Genomic DNA, 27,065 nt, shown 5'->3' with positions numbered 1-27,065 from the left:
CAGAGTCCAGGAAACCTTTTCTTCACGTCGCCGCCAGCTCATTGAGCTGAGGTGGTGTAAACTGAGAGACTATTGGGATCTCTACATCAGGCCCACAAGACAAATGAGCCACTGACTGAGCTCAGCTGTTTGTTAAGCGAGCCAGTTAATTCACACCCGCTTAACTGAATTGACATTCCCAAAAAATGGCTGGGTCTTACCATCAGCAGCCAGACATCTGGCTCAGTTGTAGACACAGGCCTCTTTTAGGCCTCTCTTATTTTTGCCACACCCCACAATTGTAACCACAGTCTAGTGTGTCACAGCTCAGCCTTACATGTAAATGTAGGCAAATGCTTCCCCTAAAAACATCCCCCAATATAACCTTTAGGGATCAGTAACTGAAGAACTAACAGACGTGTTGTACAGAGGTGCAGCTGATAGCCTTCCTCTGTCCCAGCACTCTGTAAATCTCACTTCACTGAACAGTTTATGGGAAACAGCCCTCAACCTTTTATTTTCAGCTCAGGACAAACACAACCTGTCTTTTCGTCGCTGTAGAGCCACTTGATCCACGAGCAGCTTTAGGAAATCCACTTCTGTTACACACCAGTCGATATGCTGTGTATATGTGTTAATATAATGTGTTCATGTGTTCAGCTGCACAAACAGGAAATCGGTAATGTTGCATTAATACGGTTGATGGATGTGAAGACACAGAAAAGCAGCTTAATGTTATTTCTTTATTAGTGACCACAGAGTTCAGTCAGCTGTTAAAAAAGTGCACGGTGCAGATTTTGTTCACTCAGCTGGAACAAATGAGACTGTGTGAGTTAGCATAGCAAGTGTTAGCAACATGAGCTCTGAAATCTGGTGTATTCATTATTTATTGGTTATTTTCTGTATGTACACTTTATTGTAGCTACTTTGACCCACTTCTCACTTTTGCTCGAATGTGACTTTATGTCCGCCGGCACGACGCACAGACGAATAACTGCTAATACAAACAGCTGATCAGTGGCTCTGTGTTCACCTCCTCCCATCTCGCCCGCTCCTCTCTCGCTATCATGCAAATTACTGAGACAAGTTACACATGCAAATCTATCAGATAATCTGACAGCACTTCAAACAGCAGCATGACGGCTCTGGGCCCATAAACATTTATGTTTATTGTATTTGTGTAAGGAAAAGATTTAAATATTATATTCCCAGAAATGAACGTAATCTGGGATCATTTCATATTTTACACTCTTTGGAATATTTTCTCCAACTTGGGCGATTAAAATGTCCCTGTAGGCTTTGTAAAATATTTGACTGTGTCGTCATATTTTCTAAAATATTCATCTTTGTAGCTTTTTCTTCTTTGTCTGGCAGAGCAGGGTTTTTATTCTCTTCATCCTGATCCGCACACATGCTGACTTTTCTATAGTTCTGATGTCACCTAGTAAACCTCAAACTTAACTTGCTATCAAAGGACATATTACATTTACTGTTTTATTCACTTAAAAGGAAATTCAGCTGTAAATAATCATTCTTTGCTCAGAAGAAGCAGCGGGAAATTTCCTCTCTGAAAATAGGCCGACTATAAATGCAGAGTAAAGGAAATGAGGCTGTGCTGCCCTTTTTTAAAAGATATTTATAAAACATTTGATGAACAAATGCTTCCAGGACGTTTCAGCGAGTGAAAATACTCATGATCCTTCTTTGGAGTTTGGAACTATGACTAACGCAGGTGAAACAAATGCCTACGACATCCCGGGTTTTTAATAATTTTTCACTCACATCCGGTGAGCAGCCAGTTCGTCAGATACACCTGTTCAACTGCTTTTTAAGACGACCAATCAACCAATCACATCGCAGCAACTCAGGTGTGCTGACATGGTCAAGGTGACCAAAATGTGACATGAGTGTTGGTGCCAGATTTTTCCTCACATCCTTCTTTTATAGAGGAGGTTCACAGAGTATCACCTGAAGAAGGTAAAAGCATCCAGTGAGCGGGTGTAAACACCTTGATGTCAGATGTATGAGGAGAATGCTTTGAGCTGACTGGAAGGCAAAAATAACACCAATAAAGATTCTTTACAACCAAGATGTGCAGAAGAGCATCTCTGAATGCACAAGACACAGCAGCAGAAGACCAAACTGAGAAACCGAGACTACAGTTTGCACATTTTCAGTAAAATATTAGTACCAACTGAGCATCGTTCAAACACCACTGCCTGCCTGAGAATTGTCGATCATGTCCATCTCTTTACTACGACCGTGTCCTCTGATGACTGCTTCCAGCAGGATGACATACCGTGTCACAGCGCTCAGCTACCTCAAACACAACATTGGGTTCACTGAACTCAGATCAGTCCAGCAGAAAACCTGGGATGTTTTGAAATAGGAGATTTGCATTATGGGTGTCCAGCTGACAAATCTGCAGCAACTGTGTGATGCTAACATGGCAACATGGACCCAAATCTGTGTTTCCAACACCAGCCCAACGTGTGGCCAGCGTGTATATAAGATGTTTAAAGCAAGAAATGAAAAAACGAATGTACTTTCACTTTAGTAGGATCTGAGTTACAGGGGTTTAGATAAAGAGTAAGATTTGTGGTCTGTAGCTGCAGAAACAGTCAAAAACGATTTTTCATGATGATAAAAAAAAATGCCTGCTTTGCATTTCACAATCAGACTGTTGTGGCTAGATTCCACTTTTATTTTAAAAATGTATGCTAGAATAATATTGTCACTGTACACGTGTACAATGGGATACAGAGCATCTCCTACTCAGTGCAAACATGTGGGAAAAGAATGAGGAGGTGCACAGTTCTGCAGCACTATATCCCACATAGCAGACAGGCCTGGCCCGGATCTGGTGTCAAGCCGGCACTGCTGGCTGACTGGTGGCATGGTAAGTGATATGTCATCCAGATATGGGCCAGGCCTGGTGTAGATGGCACTGTTTATGTGATCGTATGCTGCATCTGGCCTGATTGTGGTTTGGTTTATGTGGCCCAGGCTCATAGAAAACAGGTCTGGTTCGGGTCCGGCATCAAGCTGGCACTTCTGACTGACTGGTGTCATGGCAGGGTGTATGTCAACCAGATGTGGGCCAGGTCTGGCAATGCTCCACTATTTATGTTCCTATTTTAGTTAGAAGACCCAAATGCCATGTTGCAATACTATACTGCTGTGGTAGCCAACGTTTCAAATGCAGTTTTGACAGGTTTGTGAGTGTACACTTTATCCAAAACCTAGTGACGGTTTACTCATGTTTACCACTTGGTGGCTGTAGCTCAGGAGGTAGAGCAGGTCACCTACTGATTGGAAGGTTAGTGGTTCGATCCCTGGCTGCTCCAGTCTGCATGCCTGCAAGATACTAACCCCAGTTGCTCTCTGGTGCATCCGTTGGAGTGTGAATGGAGTTAGGAAGCACTCAGTTTAGAGAAAGTGACTAGGGCATGTTCTATAGAGTGCTCTGGGAGAGTAGGAAATCACTATATAAGATTCACAGTCTGAGCAGAGTTTTGTCGTGTTACTTTTGCACTATTATATTTCAGCAGTATTATTTGATATATTGATATAATGTTAATTCTGAATTATATAAATCATTCAATTCAAAATAAATTTGCTGCATTACCTTTTGTGATGGACCGAGTTGAAAAACAAAGTTTAGACTCACCATACAAGTGGAAGCATTTTTAATGATTCCACTTGTATGACTAGCCACTCAATGCAGGCAGAAAGCTTATTTAATGTTTAAACTGCAGAGATTAAATAATTTTGCTGCTGTAAAATCAGCATTTTGTATATATATATATATATATATATATATATATATATATATATATATATATATATCTCCAGTCCGAATGTCATTCGGACTGGAGAAGTGTAGCCGGATGGTAACAAAGAGAGGGAAGGTAGTCAGAACTGAGGGGATTGAACTACCAGAAGGCAACATTGCAGACATAGAGGACAGTTACAAGTACATGGGGATCCCGCAGGCGAATGGGAACCATGAAGAGGCCGCTAGAAAAGCTGCAACCACCAAGTACCTGCAGAGGGTCAGGCAAGTGCTGAGGAGTCAGCTGAATGGTAAGAACAAGATCCGGGCCATCAACACGTACGCCCTACCCGTGATCAGGTACCCTGCTGGGGTAATAGGCTGGCCAAAGGAGGAGATAGAAGCCACTGACATAAAGACAAGAAAGCTCCTTACCATGCATGGAGGGTTTCACCCCAAGTCCAGCACCCTGAGGCTGTACGCTAAGCGGAAGGAAGGGGGCCGGGGACTGGTGAGTGTCAGCACCACAGTCCAGGATGAGACAACGAACATCCAAGAATACATTGGGAAGATGGCCCCAACTGACCGAGTGCTCAGTGAATACCTCAGGCAGCAGAAACCCAAGAAAGAGGAGGGAGACGAGGAACCATCATGGAAGGACAGGCCCCTGCACGGTATGTACCACCGGCAGATAGAGGAGGTGGCTGATATCCAGAAATCCTACCAGTGGCTGGACAAAGCTGGACTGAAAGACAGCACAGAGGCACTAATCATGGCAGCACAAGAACAAGCTCTGAGCACAAGATCCATAGAGGCTGGGGTCTATCACACCAGGCAAGACCCCAGGTGCAGTCTGTGTAAAGATGCCCCAGAGACAATCCAGCACATAACAGCAGGGTGCAAGATGCTAGCAGGCAAGGCATACATGGAACGCCATAACCAAGTGGCCGGCATAGTGTACAGGAACATCTGTGCCGAGTATAACCTGGAAGTCCCGAGGTCAAAATGGGAGATGCCCCCAAGGGTGGTGGAGAATGACCGAGCTAAGATCCTGTGGGACTTCCAGATACAGACGGACAAAATGGTGGTGGCTAACCAACCGGACATAGTGGTGGTAGACAAACAGAAGCAGACGGCCGTAGTGATCCATGTAGCGGTTCCGAATGACAGCAATATCAGGAAGAAGGAACACGAGAAGCTGGAGAAATACCAAGGGCTCAGAGAAGAGCTCGAGAGGATGTGGAGGGTGAAGGTAACGGTGGTCCCCGTGGTAATCGGAGCACTAGGTGCGGTGACTCCCAAGCTAGGCGAGTGGCTCCAGCAGATCCCGGGAATAACATCGGAGATCTCTGTCCAGAAGAGCGCAGTCCTGGGAACAGCTAAGATACTGCGCAGGACCCTCAAGCTCCCAGGCCTCTGGTAGAGGACCCGAGCTTCAAGGACAAACCGCCCGCAGGGGCGTGCTGGGTGTTTTTTATATATATATATATATATATATATATATATATATATATATATATATATATATATCAAAAATAATCAGTTTCTTAATGTATTTTCTTTAAAACACTCTTTTAAAGAAAAAAAAGAATATGATAATTATAATAATGTGTGTGAATATGCATATTAGATAGTTTTGGTGAAATATAAGCCCTCTACAAAGGAGGGAAAGCCCCGTAACTTCCTTTGAAACTAAATATGTTCCCAATAACAGTAGACAGAGCTACAGAGCCATGGCACCCTTACCCAGTTAGCTACCAGATAATGACCAGCACTACTTGTGCATTAAATAAAAGGACGAGTAATGTTTGCCGCACTGTTGCACACACAGCACGCTCATTTGTTTCAGACAACTTGCCAACGTGTACATAATAGCCTAACACTCCTGTGTTATATAGACTATAGTGTACACCCTGCTTACTGGTTTTTGTTGCATCAGTCTGCGTCTCCCAATTAATTTGTGTGTGCCCAGGCGGCAAAAAATGTGCATGCTCTTTGCAAGCTTGTTCCTGGCTCCAGGTGCCGCACTCTGCCATCAAGGGCGAACATTGGTTAATGGTCCACAGCCTTTTTTCTAAACTGAGCACCTGATGGCTTTGAACTTTTCTTGTCCATCTTCCATTGGTTTTAATTTTGCACTCCAGTATGAACACAGATCCCCCAACCCAAGCATCACCACAACATGATCTAACACACCTACACCTTAGTTCACAGATTCACTTTGTCTAGGGTGCATTTCTGAGATTTCACACAACCCAGGATTCAAATCATGAATACATGATGGGCTTGGATTTACATCATTATGAATGAAATGTGCTCTATTTGGAAGCAGCCGGCCCCCCTCCCCTTTCGACAGGTTGTGTGTGAGACTTTAAATCATCAAACTGTAAATTATGAATTTTAAATTGTTATTGATCCCTTTACCCCGAGTCCTAAAGTGTATATTTATTTTCTTACTCATTTTATATTTATTGTTTGTTTACTTGCACTGCTGTAACTGGAGCCTCGTCATCTCGTCTCTCTATATACTGAACTGTAGCGGTGATGACAATAAAGTTTACTTTGACTTCAGCAGCGAGCAGGCGCACCGAGGGCTCTCGCGCTCACTTTTTGTGTATAGAGTTTCAAAAAAACATCGGTGCAAATTATAAGTCTGTATCATGATGTCTGGTGTTTTCGTGTTTGTTGGTTTGTTTTTATTTTGTTTTATTTTGCGAGTTGGTTATTAGATGCTGCTCCAGCCGGTCAGAGAATCCCCCGCCGCCCCGCCCTCTCCTCTCTGCGCTGCAAGCAGCAGGCGCACCTCGCAAACGGGAGGGCGCCCTTACTCCCAGCAAAAGGGCGATAGAAAACTGTTAGGATGCCTGGGTCGTTGACCCAGGGTTTTTGAGTTTATTATATTATTTATCATTTTTAGTCTTTGGTTTCTTTGAGTTCTGTCTTATGGTTTATGTCTCTGTCTTCTCTAGTTGCTCTGTCTCCCCTGTCAGCTGTATCCCCTTGTCTAGTTGGCGTCTCTGTGTATCCTTAGTTGCTATAACCCCGTGTCCAGTCAGTGTCTGTCTGCCCTGGTCCCATGCCTCTGTTCCCTCTGTTGCAGTGCCTGCATGCGAGTCTGTGTCTTTAGCTCAGTCTGTGTTATGTTTCCTGTTTTACTTTGAAAGTCTGTGTCTCATGTAAATGCGTCTGGTTTTGCTCCCCTTGTCTCGTTAGGCCTGATTTGCCCCAGCTGTGTTTCCCTCCTGTTACCCATTCCCTGATTGCTCCCTCTGTGTATTTAAGCCCTGTGTTTCTCTGTGTCTGGTTGGTGATCTACCGTTATCTTGCTGTGTAAGTTTATTTTGGCGTCTCGGTTTTTGTTACTGTTTGAGTTTAGCATTAAAGCTGTTTTGAAGTACACTCTTGCCTCTGAGCGTCTGCGCTTTGGGTCCTCCTTACCACCACTCCTGTCTGCACACAGCCCTAACCTGACAAAAACTGATCGGTGCCAATGCCATTCCCAATATGCACTGGCTGACGTCGGGGCAGCACAAGTACGAGCATTTTTTTTTTTTTTTTTTTTTTGCCGATGCCCGTGATGCTGCCCCCCACCACGATGCCACCCTGGGCAACCGCCCGTGTCGCCTAAAAACCACTACTGCCCGTAGTACAGAGTAGACAAAATCATTTTGTCTGGAATTAAAGTTCAATCCCCAATAAGTGTATCCAGACAATTGAAATCTGATGCTAATTTTTTAAAACAAAGGCTTGCTAGGTGCCTTCCTGCCGTTACGCCCTGGTAATCCCAGCGCAGTAATTTTCTTCCCATTATTATTCCCATAAATCTGTGAATTTTTAAACAGTTTCCACTTTGTTTGTTTTTGTATTTGTTCTGATATAATTAATCCCCCCCCCCCCCCCCCCCGCACATCCCCCTGTTGTGCCACCCGTTAATAAAAAACCTGGAAACGCCCCTGTTAGTTGACACTCGTAGGTCAAACAGCTGTGTGCGTGTTTACATGAGCGCGTGAGACTGTGAGAAGACTCCAACACACAGAGAAACGTGTTATAAACGACCTTTTACGACTTTTATGTGAAAACACAAGCCTGAGCATCAGAAGCGCTCATCCTGCAGCTCACTGCCCTCTCGTACTTTGCATAGATACCGTCCTTGCTTCCGGACTTTTTTATAACTTGCGGGCTATAATGCAAGTTAACTTTTACTTCCTTGTACACACACGCGGATAGAGGAACTGGCCGTTTTGCGGGTGGCCTTTTTGTCAGCGCTCTACATCCTCTCCTGTTTCACTTCAAAACTCTCAAATCATGATTAGATAGAAAACAAACGAGCGGCGACTTTGGGAGCTGTAAGGAATCGATTTCACTCACAAGGTAAGCCGGACACTTTACTTTTCTTTATTTTTTTTCCTTCTTTTCTGTTTTTGGTGTCAGTTTTCTAGCGACCGCGGTGTGACACAGTTCAGCTGGCTGAGGGGAAATCCGCTTTTTGCTGGCGGCAGCTGCAGCAGTGTGTGCGGGGCTGCAGAGGATGTGTCTGACCAGGCGGCTCAGCGTGGAGGCAACTCCGTGTCAGAGCGGGACCGGTACCTCCGAAAGCCTTCACGCACGGCGCACTTTACATTTCTTCTATGGGGAACTAGTTTTGAGGTGAACCGTTGGGTCCACGTGGAAGAGTTTCACCCATATTTAATTCCAATACTTCAAACTTCACTGTGTTGGTCAGGATAATAGACACGGGGCCCTCTGCGGCTTTAGTGTGGGGCTTTGTGTAGCTGTTGTGCCATTTTATTGTAGTTTTGCGCCACTTTTGTGAGACTTGTTCTATTCCATAAAAGTCGTTTTTGTGTGATATTGCATTTCCTTGTTGTTGCTTCTTCTCCTGCCTTGTTTGGGGTTATTTGTGTGCTTTTTGTCTTTGTTGGTCGTTTTACGTCAGTTTCACTGCTGGAAGGTTAGTTATTGAATATTAAGAGGTCGCAGATTAGTTGCTCTGCTAAAAATGTCTTGCATGAATAACTGTAATGAGATGATCTCATAATGTGGTTGTATTTTTAGGCAATTTTAAGTGATCTGTGCAGAAGACCTGATTTAAATCAGGGTGTGCACGTTATTTTAGTTCATGCCTCTTTCTCAAGTGTGCCAGACCATTAAAATCACAGCACCATAACCCGTAATGTCAGTATCTTTAAGTAAAGCACATTATGAGAACAATACGTCCTTAAAAAACTGTCAAATAACTAAAATATTGTTTTGGTTTTTTTTCCTCCTCAAGTTAGCAATCCATCTTTAAAACAGGAGTAATAGCGTCTATGTTTCCCACATTCAGTGACTCTGCTGTCTTTGGATCTCAGTGGAAAGGCACAAAGCTTTACATCTTCACCATTCAAACAACTAATTCACAATTCAGGTCTTTTCATGCCTGTGTGGCAATACTGGCATCACCACACCAGGAGCAGTGTGCTTTTTCTTTTCTGAAAAGGTCTTTGGCACAGGATTGTGTTTTCTGCATTAGATGTTTCCTCAGCAGCACGTTCACTGCTGCTAAACAAGTTTTATTCTATTTAGGGCCGATTTCTGATTTTAAATGGAAAAAAAAAATGTTGAATTTCCAGCTGTGCAAGGCACTCGTGTCAGACAACATGGCCCCTGCTTGGTGTGGTTGGCTGATCACAGGCATGGGCGACTGAACTTGCTAAGAGCATCACTGAGGCGGTGCAAATTCAAACCAGAGAACTGTTCAGAATCAGTGCTCAGACTTTTACTGGCAAACCTGTGGGGTCTGTAGATGCAGAGGGAGCTCCTTACAAAGACTGTTTTGGAGATCTTTGGCTACGTGGAGTGAAGGATTACAGGAATTCAACCAGCACGCAAGCTGCGGGAAATACTTGCACACACTCTTCCAAAAAGCCAGCGCAGCATTGCCTTCGTTAAACGCTGATTGGCTGTAAAGGTTAAACAGGAAAGGGAACGACCATAGAAGACTTTACCACAATGATAAAAAAGCACAAAAAACAACAAAGATCAAAGAGGCATGGTTAGAAGCAGAGACGGTGGACAGTTTCCACTGTTTTCAGTTTCACAACACCACCAAGGTCTCTGTATGTCGTGACATTTATCTTCTCTGTGGCAGGGATGAAGCTGAAGGACCAACAAGTGCACAGCACGAACACGAGTTTCTCACGTTAGTAGCTGTCCCTCAGATCTGTATCTCTGCCCCTTTGTCCACAGCGACAAGATGTAGACGTATTTCTGTAAATCCCAGTTGTGCTGGGACCATTTTACCCCTGATGGTGTTGCACTCAAATGTCCATCTTGTCCAGAGTTATGTAAATAAAGGCTTTCCTGCATGGGAAAAGATAAAAAACAAACACAATAAACCCCAGAATGTGAGTTCTACTGCACATTTTCAGCTCATCACAGATGCCGTCCACCTGTCCAAAACTCACAAGAATCGTTATTTGTCCTACAATATGGGTCAGAATTGAATCAAGTTTGCATTCAGTGTTCATGTAATGGGTCTAACACGAGGTCACCGGTTTGTCTCTGTCATTCTCTCTCACCAAACCTAAAGAACGCATCACTCTCTGTTTGTGCTTCACACACGGATCGTGAGCCAGATGAGCAGCGGCATCTAGATTCCCCTTTATGATCACCAACGTTTGTATGAGGAGTTGTAATTTAAGGATTTTCTGAGCAACTGAAGTTTTCTTCCATTCTGTTGACTGCAGAGGTGAAGTATATCACAGACAAATTTGTCACATTTATTCAGGAATCTCTAAACATAATTTTCTCTTCAGTTTGCATCTTGATCATCATCTTGTGTCTCAAATTGTTTCTCAATTTCCTGGTTCCTTTTCTTCCTCTTTGCATTGCTTTTGATCAGTTTGAGTTCACACTGTGTCTGTTTTGTTTTTGGTTGTTGTGTATTGCTTTAATTATTGTGTCCATCTACGGTCATTCTTTGGCTCTTTGAGGGTCATTTTGCATCTGTTTCTTTTTGTGTATCATTTGTCATTTTGTGTCTCTTGCCACACTGTGTCACCTTTTGCCCTTTTTGTATTTCGTTTGGGTCTTTTTGCCTCCTAATGATTTTGTCTGTCCTGTGTCTCTGCAGTTTTGCTTCTTTTGTCTTTTTTGTCATATTAGTCTATTTTTCCTCATTTCGTGTCTCTCTTTTGGGTCCTTATGTGCAGAGTTGCTATGTATTTTATGCTATTTGTTCATTGTGCATGCGTTGTGGTCATTTTTGAGTCTTTTGTCTTTCATTCTTCTTGCTCATAGCGCGCCTATTTTTGTATAAATATAGTATAAATATCCAGATGGAGACACAAATCATCTTCTATGAGAGGCAAATGACTTCAACAAGACATGAACAAATTCTAAAGAAATTCAAGGACTGAAAATAAGATTTCTGTTTGGGTTGCCATGAGAAACAATGAGACACCAAATTACCAGAAAAAGACTCAAATGGACCATAAATAGCTGCACGTTGCCTTCATTCAGCAGACGTGTGTCCTACAGCTCGTAGTCTCATAACCTTCCTTGTCCTTTTCATTTCACTGAAAAACCAATGCAACGACGTAGCTGTAGCTCTGTGGAGCGCTAACACAGCCGTCTGTGAAAGTAAAGCACCTGCAGAGACGTTAAAACTAAACGACAGACCCCAGAGTCACCATATCTGTATCGCTGCTTCTTTTAAGGGCAGATATGCGGAGAACATTTTCATGCACGTCCTCTTGATCGTATTGATGGGGCTAACGGGTCTAGCCTGTTCTCTTGTTCCTTTTTTCTCACAGCCTTTGGCCGTAGATGTCTGTTGAAGTTGAATGAATACATTGTTGGCTGGCAGGAGGGAGATGGCGAAATGCAAACAAACACCAACAGTAATGTTCGCGTCCACCTCGTGGATCTAAACTCACTGTTGATGTTCACAGAAACACGCTGCTCCAGCTGCTAATAATCATTTTACTTCACTATGGCAGTGTTTGCTTAAATGGTTAATATTGATCCTTATTATTCACTGACACCGTCCTGTGAACTGTGTGCGTGTAAGTGTGTGCAATCGGTTTGTAAATACTGCAGCAAGTAATTAACTGGAATATTTAGTTTTTTTGATATTCCAAATAATTTCCCAAATATGTGATGAGCAGTAAAACAGCCGCCTTGAGTCAGTACTTACAACATAATGTAAAGTGTTTCATCAGGTTAACTGGAAAGTTTAAGCAGACTGACTAATCTCAGTGTTGTAGCTAAATTTGTCAAAAAGTAAACTTTTTGCTGTTTGAAAAGTTCAAATCTGTGTGGCAGCCGTAGGAAATGCAAAAGATTTCTGCAAGAAAAATAGAATTTTTAACGCTTACCATTTGTTCTCTGTGTGAACAGAGAGGCCAGGCTTCAGTCCCCCGGTCTGCCCCGATTACCCACACCGACGACGTCCTGTCCTTGAAAGTGTTCGCACGTGTGCGTGCAAGTCCATGAAATGTTTTGAATGACTTCTGATAAAATTTGGCTTCCATCCATGGAGATCTTCACGGCCCGCTCAACGATTTATTGGTGGAAAATTTACAAAAAGCCTTTTAAATTAGAAACTATGATCCTTACAAGATCAAAACTGCGTGGACAGAGCAACATGTAGGAAGCACCATAAAAAGATTTAACATAGCATGTCATATTTGACCTTTGACCTCTTCTTCAAGGTTAAAAGAATGATCTAAAAGTGATAATAATGCTGTTTGGAGCTCTTTAATATGGAGATACGTTTTCAGATCGTGTTAGCATGGGATACTTACTGAGTACAGCTGATTAATTTATTATTGTGACTTTGTTATCCACCTTACAGTAACAGGTTATTACTGTTCAAATATATAACAATTTAAATACATGTGAAATATTACTGAAAAAGTTCCTTTTTTTTAGTTTTAGAAAAGAAAAATACACTTTTTAATTTTTAATATTAAAATGTAATTCAATAAGGTAAATAACTGTTCAAACTGCACTACAAACTCGTTAAGGACGTTAATGTAGAAAAAAGCCCCCAAAATGAACAAACTGTAAATAATTTGTTAAATCTCGTATCAGCTGGTAGCGTGATGTCACATATTTATTATCATTTATGCAGATGTTTGCAAAAAGAAAAGAGCAAAGTAACATTCTGCATATTTGGTGGGTTTTTTTTCTTTTCTTTTTTAAATGCATTTTAAAACTGTTTGATCCAAAGTTCATATATGTGTAATTGTTAAAGAAGCAATGAGCTAAAAGAGGCTAAACCACAGGTGTCCAACTCCAGGCCTCGAGGGTTTTAGATGTGTCCTTGATCCATCACAGCTGATTTAAATGGTTAAATTGCCTCCTCAACATGTCCTGAAGTTCTCCAGAAGTCTGCTAATGAACTGATCATTTGATTCAGGTGTGTTGAAACAGGGTGAGATCTAAAGCCTGCAGTTCGAGGCCTGGAGTTCGACAGCCCTAAACAATTTAGCAACTGTGTGAGGAGATAAATAATAATAATATCAAATCTCTTTCATGTGTTTATCGTAAAGCTTCAACAGTTAAACTTATTTGAATAAATGAGTCGAAATTAAGTTTTTTTGTTTTTGCCGCTTCAGCTCTTTAAAATCAGGTTTCATATATATTGCTGCAGTGAAGCGAATGCCATTAGATCTGCACTGTTAGTCCTCAGACTAAACAAGCTGAAGATGTCAGTTTGTTCTACTCTTTTCTTAAAAAGATGCGTAGCTAAAGTTGTTTTCATTACTGTTTAAATGGGGTTTTTGTTTCTCTGGTGCTTTTCATTCATATTTGGGTTGCATGTAAACAGACTCATTATTCTAACTTTCTTTTATGGCACAAGTGAGTGGATTAAAGTGAGCCACAGACTCAGTAATGCAGCCAAATTATGAATGCATCACCTCTGCGTAGGCCTGTGGGGTTTTGAGGAAGATGTGAGATAACGTTGTCCTATACTGCAGAAATGATTTGACTTGTGATAAATACCCAAATATTAAGACAATAGCCATACAGTTCATGTTGGGGATAATTCAATCCAGTAAAAACGCCGAGTGTAGAGCTTAGAAAGACCGACGGACACGGACATCTGTCCTCCTTCCTCTGCTGCTGCGGCGCATTCACTGCCTGCAGGTGTTGCTGCTAGAAAGTGAGAGGAGGCATTTCTCAGCCTGCAGCCAAGTTAAAAAAAACTGCTAGATTTGAGAGTGTGGCACATTAAGCAACCAGCTGTTCTATATACATACATACATACGGCTCAGCGTTAGCTCGGTCAGAACAAAACTGCACTCTAACTACGAGCAGAAAAACACCAAATAAGAAAATAGACTGAAGCTTTTTTAGATTCTAAATGACACTTCTGAAGCGAAACGTTGCACAGGCAAAAATGAAACTGTTACAGAGACAACAATCCTTTTGTGGAGTACAAGAAAAAAGCATAAAGGAAGTTTGACGTCTGTATGATTTAAAGAGCTGTAGCGCGTGTTGCACCTCACCCAGCACCTCAGGCTGATGTGTCATCTTCAAGGTGCAAATCTTCATGCTCTTTCTGTAACATGCATCTCTGTATATCTGCTGTTAATCACCCGTAAATGATTCTTTTGTTCCACAGCATCTTAAACAAGTTGCTTTAGACTTTAGCTGGTACCTCACTGCAAATATTGATATTAACCAACACGTCTTTGCTGAGGATGAGCTGGATCCTTCAGCCTCTTCAGTGCACGTGCTGAACTCAGCAACTTGCTGAGTTGCTGAGGCCACAGTGGCCTAGTTTACAGACAACCACAGACTGTATATAAAAGATGGGCACAGCGACACAAAGCCACATATAGGTTTTGGGACATGGCGGTTGCTGTTCTGGCTGCTGCTCTGTTACTTTTTGGAGCCAGAAGCTGCACTCGTAAACTGCACGAAGGACACATACATGATTTGTTGTTTTTGTAGTTTTGCCTCTTCGCGCCACCGCAGTGGATTTTAAATCAAACAATCGATATGTGATGAAAGTGTAGACGCTCAGCTTTAAGTCTTAAATACAAGGGCTCATTAACTGGCCACTCATTTTCAGAGGCTTAAAAGTAAATTACTAACATCATTTTCAATTTAAAAATGGATGAAAATCATTAGCAGTTCATAACTGAGCCCGTGGACATCCCTACATGCCGTTTCCCCCCCGAGATGCTCTGCCAGGCTTTTGCTGTGGCTGACTTCTCTTGCTTCATCTGTTGCACAGGTTGCTTTCGGCTCATTGTCCATCTGAACTTTGAAGTCTGTCCACACGGTTTTGCAGCATTTGTGTGAATCTGAGCAGAGTGCAGTCCTGTCCACAGTTCATCATGAGCAGTCACATCATCAGTAAACACCAGTAACACGGCCTCCATGACCTGTTCGTTACCTACTTCATACTTTTGTCATGTCGTTATGTCGGTAAAAACAGGTTAACCTCGGTTTAGTTAGTTCAAAGAGGCTTGTTTGGATGTTTAATCTGCTTCTTTTAAAGCCTGGGCATCTCTTGATGACAGCGATACTCCTTCCTCCTCATGAGTGTTCCTGACTTGGTTAGATGTTGTGAAATAGTTTTTCCTTAACCATGGAAATAATCCTGTCATCCACTTTAGTTTAGTCTTTGGTCTTTCAGTCTGTCGGTGCATTCCTTCTGTTTATGAATGAATCCGATTGTTTATATGGTCAGTTTCTGATATCTTTCTAACCGGTTTATTTTTGGTATTTCAGCCTGATGGCCTCCCTCACATGTACTTATATTGTTTTCAGCTCAAAATTACAGTTAAATGCGATAAAGAAGAGAAAGTCTGACTCTATTGTTGCATTATAGCTTTTTTAAATTTAAATCTTTTCTATAGAGATTTCTGAAACAGGTATAAATTCTATAAAAAGGTGGGGACCTTAACCCAGCGGTTCCCAACCCCCAGGCCATGGACCGGTACCGGGCCGCGAGAGTTGAGGCTCGGGTGTGAAATGAATGGTTTTCAGGGTTTTTTTAGCGTTATTTATTCATTTATTTATTCATTTATTTATTCATTTATTTCTTTATTTTACCATTTTTATCATTAACCTGGTTTCCCTGAGTCTTTTCCCGTGTGTTATTAATAAATCTTGGTTTTTTTGGTACCAGTACTGGTTTTATTTCTCTTTGAAAATATTGTCGGACATAAACTGGTCTGTGGCACAAAAAAGGTTGGGGACCGCTGGGTTAACCAATCCCAAACCCCACCCATGACCTGCTGACCCCATTCACAGCAGTACAATGCTTAGCTGCCTACCATCCTCTTTAGCCAATACACTGGCTATGGAAGCATGTCATACAACCCAAATATAAAAACATGCAAAGTATCCGTGTAAATAGCAGCTTTGTGTTTCTATGAATGCATTCCTTTGGCTGAAAGAAACATCACATCCTCATTTCACATAAACACAAATCTTCCTGAAATGTTTTCCATACAGTCGTGCAGGATGTTCACCTGACTAAGGCCTCAGTTTGTGCTTAATAAGTATGAGGAAATTTGTTAATGTAAATAAGATCCTTAATAGGGACTGTCCCTCACTGGACTTCAGTAGGAAAAGCAGGGGCATAGTGCTGTAATTATGTCAGTTAATTATTCACCTTTCCTCAGAACACTGAAGAATGCTCAGTGTTTAATGTTTCAGCCGTATTCACAGGAAAGCACATCCTGGATTTTTACACATACAGACGTACTTTTAATCATATGTAAAGATAAAAATGGCATTTCTTCTTAATCTATGCTCTGTTTTGACTGTAACTCTTCACTAACATTTCTTAATGTACTGTATTCAGTGTTGTGACACACTTCACAAGAGGTAACTCAAAGTTTACGCAGCTCAAAGTGAAATCTTTCATGTTGGAGGCATGTTCAGTCTCCAAGCGGTTTATTTGTTCTGTTTTTTTTCTCCTTCTCTTCACCCAACCCCTGACAAACAATTGTTACAACTACTTCTACTCAAAGAGCTCAAAAATATTAGACACATTAACAATGTTATGCTGAAGTGCATGATAGTCACAGTGTAAGGAACTTTCAAAGTGTTACGTTTTTGTGGAAAGGTTTTCACAGTCTCTGTGCAGTGCTGTGAAAAACTGAATCATCTGAGACTCTACAGGCCTCAGCTGGCAGGCTAAGTGTTAAAGTTCATGAAAGGACCATTAGAAAAGGACTGAAGTACGGCTTTCTCAGAAGGGTTGCCAGGAGGAGGAAGCCTCTACACTCTAAAGAAAAAACGACAGTCAGGTTTGCAAAGCTGCATCTGAACAAACCAGAAGACTTCTGGAAATATGTCCTTTGGACAAATAAAGCAGGATGCAGCAATGCTGCAGTGGTGGAGTCCTGACCTCAGCCTGACTGAAAGCTTCAGAGAGCTGTGAGACTGATGAAGTCATACAGAAAACAATTACTTCTTGCTGAATCATGAGGTGTAATTAGTTTTTCACAGGGCTGCATATTACAAGGTTGCTGCCTTAAAAACCTTTCTTTTACGGTGCAGTTTTAGCTCCTGAGAGAAACTTGTTAGAGCACTGTTGCATCACCTTCATTTGGGTACTTGGTCCTAGTGCACATTTACCTCACAGTGTACTGACTTCACCTCATTGCATAGTGAGTTGATAGCTTCTCCGCTACATAATAACAAGCTTGTTACGTTCCCTCAGAGTGACTTCTTTAGCTCAGAGTTAGCTGTTGCAACTTTGAGTTTTGTTACACCAGCAACAATATCCTCGAAAGGCCTCACCACCATAACTGTCTCCACCTGTGTGTCTCCAACCGTTTCAGTAGCGTACAGCTGCATGTCCCATCCTCTGCAGTGAGAGTAAGACAGAAAATCCCCCCGTGTCATAAATTTGCTTTATTTCCTTCGTGAAAACAAAAATAAGAGAAAAACTTTGTGATATTTTTAGAGGAATTATTTCTTTTAGGTGATTAACATCATTAACTAACATCATTCACTTGGCATTTGTCAGCATCATCAGTGAAAGTTGTGGCAACAGTGGAGATGTTACTGCACCATCCTGGTAGGTGTTTGCTGGATCTTTGTAACATCTGTGTAACAGCCAGTGTTGGGTAAGTTACTTTAAAATAGTAACTTAGTTACATTACTAGTTACTTCTCTCAAAAGTAACTCAGTTACTTCAAGTTACTCGTTACTTTCAAAGTAACTAGCTACTAGGGAAAGTAACTTTGGTTTTACTCAGAATTCTCTTGTTAATGTGTTGCTTCCATAACTTTGTCAGTCTTCTAGCTTGCTTACTTGCCACAGTGCACTGTGCCACCTACCAATAGAAAGGAAAAAATAATGTGCACATTTCCACGAGAGAAATCCCACGCCTGGACCGTCATTGACTGCTGCCATGATTCTAGCCTACGTCACAGCGTCATGTGCGCCTTTTACATCCAACACAAAAACTGCAGTCGTGGTGCTTTCGATTGTACTCAGAACTCGGAAATTCTGCCTTCTGAATAGGAAGATGTAGGCAACACCAGACTGCAGATGAGCTGCTTACAGGGCTGGACTGGGACAGAAAATTGGCCCGGACATTTTGACTAGAGACCAGCCCGCCATTATAGGAAAAATCATAAAGCCTTTGAATGATAATAAACACTGTTGTGACAGTGATGTACACTGTTTTGATGGTATATATGCATCAATCTATCAATCGTTTGTTGTAAGATTCAGATAATTATTTTTTAAAAGCTAGACATTTTAAATGAGAATAAGAAAGAAAAGTATTTCTTTGTGCCCCCCTTTCCCCGTTAATGCCCTACATGGACCCCTGGCAACACTTTGCTAGACCCGCCCCTGCACAGTTACCAGCTGTCAGCTGCTTAGAAAAGGATCCTGGTGTTATTTGTCTCTCAGAAACAGTTCATAACTTCCCTTCAACTCATTCATGTCACCTAAAAGGTAAACCTGTTTCTCCATCACCTGCTCAGCTCTGATGATTCAGTAAGGACATCTCCTGGTTTCATCTTCATGTTTCCCTCTCACCAGATAACCAAACCATATCATGACCAGCAGCTTTACAGCTGTGGCTCCAGCAAACATCAGCTGATACTAGAAATTAATATTAAATAAATTCTAACAATAGCTGATCAAGCTTAAACGTGCTGCTGTTGTTTAGCGCGACTGGTTTCCTCTTTCGGCGCAAAGTGGGCAATAAACAAACAAGAGAGCCGATCAGCTGATCATTGATCAGTTTCATGATTGAAGTAGAAACAGGAGAGAGAGAGGGTGAGAGGATGAGAGAAGAAGAGGCAGCTGTGCAGCGTAAACACAGAATAACTGCAGCTTTGTGCCTTTTTCATTGTAGCTGAATTACGGGACAAACTGTTCCTTTTCACCTCAATAAGAAACGCGTAATATTTTCTCTGAATACAGAAAAAGTCAGCATAATGAAAATAAACTCCACCTAAACTTGGTTTATATCTGACCCAGAGAGACTGCAGGTCATAACTTCTTACCTGAAGTTCAGTTCACACTCGGACCGGCGGCCGCCTCGGGTCTCTTTTCCTTCTGCGTCCCTTTTCCTTCATCCACCTGCTGCCTCCACCACTTGCTAATGTTACTGAATCTGTGGAAGCTCCGCGATGCCACCACACGAAGTAACGAGTAACGACCCCATCTAAATCCCAGTAACGACTAACGCGTTCCTGGTTTTGGCATAATAACTAGTTACCGTGCTCGTTACCACAATAATAACGTAGTTACTGTAACGCGTTACTTAATAATGCGTTAGTCCCAACACTGGTAACAGCGAAGCCTGTCGACGTTACAGTAGGTTGCAGTTAGCTGCAGTACCAGCAGAGGGAGATATTTTATTTTAAGCCGATATGAAAATAATGAGTTTAAACAGACTTTACTAACACATGTAAATGCATATTAGCCACCTAGCTTAATCGTTCCTGGCATGTATTTCATACCTTCCTTGTTCACTAGCGATTTCTTGGCTTTAAATGTATCATCTCCCCCTGCAGGTGGGCTGCTTGGACCGGCGTGTCTGTTACGTGCTTTCCCGTGAAATTAGGTTGCTTGGAGACATTGTTTGGCCTGACAATAACAACAACAAAAAAGAATAACAAACAAAAGCTTTCAAGCTTGTCTAAGTTTGCACTGTGTCATGCACACCAACAAACCTCATGCTTCTCATACTGACCACACCCTCCCAGTTTGGTGATTTCTCTGATGTGTCAGTGATGCTGCCTGCAGCCCAGGCATGCAAACTCTAATTGTAGTTGGCTTCTTAAATGGAAATGTCATTTTAAAGCTTTTGAGGGTAATGGTATGTAGATGTTGTCTGTCCGTCTGCAGGCGTCTTGAGTTAAAACTGAAAGACGTAACCTTGGTATGCAGGACTGAGATAATTGTGATTAAAAATCGAATCAAATTGAAAGCGAACAGATTTTGGACAGTTTATAGACTGTATTTTTAAGACGGCACAGCATCTTCACACAGTGATTTCTGGAGGCTTGGGGTTTACACTTTGACCTTCTTTTTTTTGAGTTAGAAGTAGACACTAGATGAGTGTAATGGCGTACAGGTGCAACACACAGGTACACATATGCCTGCTAGTCGAGTTTCAGGAGTGGAATTAGCGGCGCGCTAGCTGCTACAGCTGCCTGGACCAGCACACATGCCACTCAAAGCAGCTTCTCCCTAACTTAACACAGTTGTTAGGAAGGGGGAAATGTTCGGCAGAGGTCAGTTTTTTATACTAGTCTGCAAACATGCATATTTGTGCTGCAAGTCCAAGCATTTAACTGTGGGGATCTGTGGCCGACTCACTTTGGAGTCAGCCTCAAGAGGCAGCTAGAGAAACTGCAGCTTTTTGCACTTTGCGACATGAGTGCTTATGTAATAATGTACATGGGTTGAAATGTCAACACACTGACCGGAGTTGCAGCATGTGTGATCTCAACTTCCACTTCCTTTTGTATTCTGCTGCCTTTCTGTTAGCACACCCCGCAAATGAGATGAAGATATGAAAAAGCAAAAATAGAAATGGTGCCAGATGTGGAGTTTGGACGTGGACCCACTTGTCAGAAAAGACGTGGGTGAGGTCAGCTTCCCATTTCAGGCTAAAGTAGAATCCAGATATAGTGAAAGAATTAACGTGTCGTCACACGGCTCAGAACATGGACATTCCTGTGCAGTGACCTGGATTCAAGTGAAACCATAAAGTCTGAAAACTGGGATGAGATGTAAATGAGTGATTTCTGTTGTTTGTCGTCAGCACCGTGTCAGCCAGAAGGGTCTGAAGCGACATGTGGCTATCGCAAGTCTCCCAAAGCAGCCAGATGACTGTAAGACACGCAGAACTACCACAAACCACACGGTCATGTTGCTATAGTCGTTTTGCTTCACCGGCTATGTATCATGCAGATATTTTGCATCTCCTAGTAGTTGTTTTGTGACTCTCACTGGTTGTGTTATATCTGTTTATGGCCAATTTGCATCTCTTCCTATCTTTGTGGTCATTTTGCATCTCCCAACCTGAATAAGAAGTAAAAGTTCACACTATATGGCTCGTTGTCCTGGGCAGTAATCCACACGTGCATTTATTCACTGTTTTCAGATCAAGTATGTGCATTTATTATTTTTTCTTAATCGTATGTGTTAGTAAAAAGCATCATACATTTCTTGTCTGAAGAAGGGACACATCAGTAGGGATTCTGAATAGACTCTAAATATCTGTTTCGCCTCCTTGTGAAACCGTTGTGTAGTTCAAAACTATTTTTAGGCTCTTGTGTTGTGTCATTGAGGGTCTTTATTTCCTATCAAGTATTCTCATTACCTGCAGATCTGCTGTGTTTTCCTTGCACCCCCTTCATGCCACTCCTAAACCGAGGGGTTCCACAGAGTTCAATCCTGGGTCCATTATTATTGTCTTTACATTAAATGATACCTGCTAAAGACTAATCTTTTAATTGCATTTATTATCACTTTGAAAAACACTTACTTACAATAAGTTCATTTACAGAAATGGCTCACAGAAAATTGTACTGTATGAACCTGTTAAAGGAATACAGAAGAGTAAAAACAAAGGAAACAATAAATGTCTTTAAAAACGATTTAATGAAACAGAACTGGGATGAAGTGTTCAGAAACAGGATGCGAATGGTGCTTATGATGAATTGCTTAGAATATTTACATTATTGTATAATACAAACTGTCCAATAAAGCAATATAGTAGAAAACATGAATATACGGACTGTCCACGGATAACAAAAGGTCTGCAAAAGAAGGAAAAATGCACTATACAGAGATTTCTTAAGAAAGAGAACCAAAGATACTGAAATTAGATATGAAAGATATAAAAATAAGTTAATGAATATACTTAAATATAGTAAGAAGGAATTGGGTAATAATAGAAATAATATTAAAAGATCATGGGAAATACTGAACAGTGTTATAAAACATGGGGCTGGACTAAACAACCATCCCACGTATTTCAGTGTTTCAATGAATATGAAGAATATAATATGGATGTTGTAGCAAACAGCTTTAATCATTTCTTTGTAACTGCTGAAGCAAATTTAGCAAGAACGATCACTGATCCTGGGACAGCAGAGGATAGACAGAAATCCTTATTCAATATTTCTCACAGCTGCCGATGAAAATAAAGTTTTTTAAATTGTCAAAAAATGTGAAAATCAGAAATCCTTGGATTGTAATGATACTGATATTCTTTGAGGGTATTTTAAAACCATTTACTTACATTTCAAACTAGTCGATTTTCAGAACGAATGAAAATAAAAAGTTATAGCTCGGGCAACAAACACCGATTCACAAACTACAGGCCTGCCTCTTTACCTCGGTTCTCAAAAATACTTGAAAAACTGTTTAACAACCGACTGGAAAATGTATAGATAAACTACTCACCGAGAGTGGGTACGGCTTCAGATGAAGAAGATCAACATCATCGGCACTATTAGATCCAACAGAATACATCACAAATTCCACAGACAAAAATCAATATGTGGCCGGGTTGTTCATAATCTTGAGAAAAACATTTGACCCTATAGATTAGGATATATTAATAAGAAAACTGGAACTTTATGGTGCCAGAGGCGTCGTTTTAAACTGTGTTCTGAATTATATAAGAGACAGGAAGCAGTTTGTGAAATGAAAGGGTTATTGCTCTTTATGTATGGGCATTGCTTGTGGTGTACCCCAGGGCTCAGTTTTGGGCCCATAATTCTTTAACTTATACATCAATGACACCTTTAAAGTGTTCAAAGTATTACAAATGTCACTCTTTGCTGATGATACAAACATTTCCTGCTCTGGTGATGATCTGGGACAACTAACCAAATAAATGAAGTTCTTTACAAAAACACATTGTCATTAAATTTGAATAAAACTAAACTGTGTTATTTGGTAATAGCAGTTTAAGTACAAATGCTAACATTCAAATGAATGAAGTTGATACTGAGTGAAAATACATTTCTTGAGGTAATAATAGATGAAAAACTTAAGATATGATATATAACATATAATCATTCCAAAGTATCAAGAAGCATTGCAGTACTAGTAATACTATTGCAATGCTAGTTGCATTACTAGCATTGCAATACTAATCCAGTCCAATGCTGCTAGTATTAGACTGGACTTCATATTTTCCACTGTTCACTGGTTTCACCTTACGTAAGCTATTGTGCAGAGGTCTGGGGCAATAACTAAAAAACAACATTGCATTCACTGTTTACTCTTTTTACAGTTCAAATCATCCACACTGCAGGTTACAGGTTATATACACACTCACTACTTTCTCACTGTTCTTTTTGAGAGAAGGAAGTTATAACTTAAGGTGTTTTTGTAACTTCAAGCTGTGACTGTGTGATACCGGGAACAGTCTTTGTGTTTCTGTGCGTGCAGTGAAGCTGTGGACCAGTCCGAGTGTGGAGTTGAGGCAACGTCCAAACATAAAGCAGTTTAAAAAGAGTTATAAAGAAAGAAAAATGCTGAAATTCAGTGAATATCTCTGTTTAGCTTATGGTTACTGTATTATGCAATTAACTTTAAAAAGTGGAGGTATTGGACGGTGGGAGGAAGCCGGAGTACCCGGGGGGAACCCACTCATCATCGTATTTCGTAACTTAAATAAAGGCAGGATTGATTGAGTGATGCCTTCTGGAGTAAAGGATGATTTATGGAGCAGGAGGAGAGGTTTGTTTCTCGGTGAGTTTGTGGGAAAAACATACGCTCTGCTTTAAAGGCTATTGCAGGATTCATAAATGTGTCACAACAGGGAGGATTTTACTCTAGTATGCACCAGCTGCAAGGTGCCTGTGATGACTGATGGGTTAGTTGTTGTTTAAAATAGTCTCAGCCAGCAAAAACTCATGTTTCCACGTTTTCCTAATTATTCAAAAGTCACGCTTCGGCTTTCTCCCACCCTGTGTCAGCTGCAGAGATGGCTCGTTTGGGGCAGCAGGGCGAGATGACTGAGTACAGGAAGATCGTGATCAAGCGGGACCTGGAGATGGGCGTGGTCATGACGGTGTTTCGGCAGAAGGCAGAGCGCCTCACTGTGCAGGTCATCATGGAGACCCGTCAGGTGGCGTGGACACGTACCGCGGACAAGACCGATGGCGTCTGTAAGTATTTGAGTCTCAGTTGTACGACCTGAGGGTCCCACTGTTGTTTCCTCTGTAAGGCTTGTTGTCATACACCGTGATGCTCCAGCTCAGAATCTGTCAGGTTTGGTTCACAACTTTCAAAAATGGGTTCATCTGAAGCAGGATGTGACATGTTTTAAACCACACCATCCACACTCCTTTCTCTGTGACCTTATTTACCGTTTCCTAGTATCTATATAGCGGATGTATGTAACCACGGTAACGTCCGCCAGTGTTTTGGGCATTTTAAAGCCACAGTGTTACCATTTTGGTCACTGCCTCATTTCTGTTTCTTTTCTGTGACCCTATGACTAATCACAACATCCCTATAAAAACAAATATCAAACCACACCTCAAAAAGCCAGGAGGCACATTAGTGTATAAGAGGTACCACAGCACATAGAACAGTACCTGTTATCTCCTGCACTTCACTGCTCATTGTGTAGTTTTGAATATCAGCTTCATGAAGCTTCAGAGATGACTGTGGCTAAAAAAGGAAGTTAACCATACATCATATACTCCAGTTTATAAAACAATGTGCATGTTTTGTCTAAATTTCTCCTTGATTGTGTGATTTCACTTTATTCTTGTATATGCATTTGGGGTATTTTAACCTTTATTTGATGGGACAGTGGAGAAAGACACAGAACATAGCCTCGAATCCTTATGGCATATGGGTCACCTGCTGAACACAGGGTGACTCCACTTTAAAAAGGAAATAAAAAACGAGTTTATCATATCTGTGCACAGAGGCCTGATATCTCATCACATGGCTCTGGGGAAAAGATGAGTTAATTATCCTGTTTGTGCGATATAATTGGTAAATGGGGTGGCTGTAACTGAGGTGGTCAGCTACTAAGTGCAAAGTTAGTGGTTCGAACCCAGTCTGCATGCCAAATATCCTTGAGCAAGATACTATGTGCACATAAGCTCCACCCCCTGTTTGTAGTAGGTTTGATAAAGGGGAGGATGAACTGAGGGGCCCAGTGTTAGTCCAAATCAAACATTTCTACTTTAGTAAAGTCTATGAATAAAGTCTAAGTTTGGAAATATGCATTAAAGGTCTCCTTCGGGAATGATGATGGTTGTATAGTTAAATCACATCCTTTAAAAACTGTAGCTGCTTTAAAGAAACACGTGTGCTGCGTTTCAGTGGACCTGTCTGAGATCCGGGAGATCCGTCCGGGAAGGAACTCCAAGGACTTTGAACGCTTCAAAGATGGGAAGGACAAGCGCGATGAGAGCACCTGCTTCACCATCTTTTACGGCTCCCAGTTTGTTCTCAGCACCCTCAGTCTGGGAGGTGAAGCTTTATGGATGTTCCATGCAGTGTTTATAACAGAATTTAGTAGCATCAGAAATATGTATCTGCTGCACAACAAACTCGTAGTTGCCAAGTGGATTTGCGTGATGTATTTGCATCTTCTTTTCATTTCCCACGCTTGCTGTTAAGTTCTTTTGAAGCTTTTCAGTGCATAAGTGCACCTGTTGCTCCAGGAAGTGCCCAGTGCAGGCTAATTTGTTTTAGGGGTAAACGGTAGTTTTGGTGTTACCTATGTAATATAACCAAATCCACTGGTGTTTTCACGAACACATCTTTGAGTAATGAGTCTTTTTTTCTCACTGTGCAGCTGATTCTGTGGATGAGGCGCAGAAATGGCTGGTGGGACTTGAAATGCTGAGGGAGGAGACTCGGGCATCACCAACCCCGGTGCTCATAGAGAGGTAGCCGTGCACGCTGCAGTGTTTACATCACCTCAGACACTGACATTTATTCATTCTGTGAAGATGTCCTCCAACCATAGCTGCCTCGAATTTAAAGCAAAACATTACCCTAAGGTAGCGGTGTCAAACATGTGGCCTGGGGGCCAGAACTGGCCTGGAAAAGACCAGCCTGCCAGACAGCTTTGGAAAATGTAAAAGATGGCAGAAAGTTTTGGACTTTTAACTGTATTTTTATATGTTTTGCAGCTTTTCCTGCTGATAAACACCTCCCCCGAGCCATTTCATCTGACACCGAAGTATTTAAGTGACAGATAAACATTTAAATGACAGGAAAGTTCCTGTTTTTCACTGTCTACTATATAAATTGTGGTTTTAAAAAAAAAAGAAAATAATTTTTGCAAATACAGCACATTGTGGCAGTGAGCTACCAGAAACCTTATCACGTAGAAAAACTGAGAGGTGCTCCACTTCTTTATCTTATATTAAGATATTTCAGGGTTTAAATGTGCAGTCAAGCATCTTTAGAGCGACAGAATGTGAAGTTTCACATGTTCGGCCCACTTAACTTAACAAAGCGGGCTTTAAAAGTAAAAATGTGAACTGTTTGAGGTCTTTGTTTTTCCATGATCTAAACATAAACTACACTTTTATCAAGTCTTTGCTTTCAAATGTTACATTATACATACTGTTAGGATGCACCTAACAATATGAGTCATGCAAACACCTACAGACACACACAGACACCCAGCTGTGTTTCCATGACTTAACAGGACACACACACACACACACACACACACACACACACACACACACACACACACACACACTTCCATAGTTATTTGTGGCTGTGCTGCTCTGATCATTGCTCTCTCTGTGTTATTGCCCCTCCAGCTGGCTGAGGAAGCAGATGTATTCTGTTAATCAGACCAAGACAAACAGGTATG

At 41.5% G+C, this 27,065-nt stretch overlaps 1 protein-coding gene across 1 annotated transcript in view; it reads left to right on the top strand.

Annotated features, from left to right (window-relative positions):
* The first annotated feature begins 7,737 nt into the window (after positions 1–7,737).
* The window catches only part of plcg2 (phospholipase C, gamma 2), a 47,525-nt gene continuing 28,197 nt past the window's right edge, over positions 7,738–27,065 (top strand). Inside the window, exons 1-5 of the mRNA XM_004573890.3 lie at positions 7,738–8,125; positions 24,184–24,375; positions 25,550–25,699; positions 26,028–26,121; positions 27,013–27,060. Coding sequence (XP_004573947.1) covers positions 24,192–24,375; positions 25,550–25,699; positions 26,028–26,121; positions 27,013–27,060 — 476 coding nt within the window. The 5' untranslated portion in view covers positions 7,738–8,125; positions 24,184–24,191. The remainder of the gene's footprint in view (positions 8,126–24,183; positions 24,376–25,549; positions 25,700–26,027; positions 26,122–27,012; positions 27,061–27,065) is intronic.

The sequence above is a fragment of the Maylandia zebra genome, linkage group LG7 (genome assembly GCF_041146795.1).
Source record: "Maylandia zebra isolate NMK-2024a linkage group LG7, Mzebra_GT3a, whole genome shotgun sequence".
Taxonomy (NCBI): Eukaryota; Metazoa; Chordata; class Actinopteri; order Cichliformes; family Cichlidae; genus Maylandia; species Maylandia zebra.
This window is presented reverse-complemented; position numbering and strand designations above follow the sequence as displayed.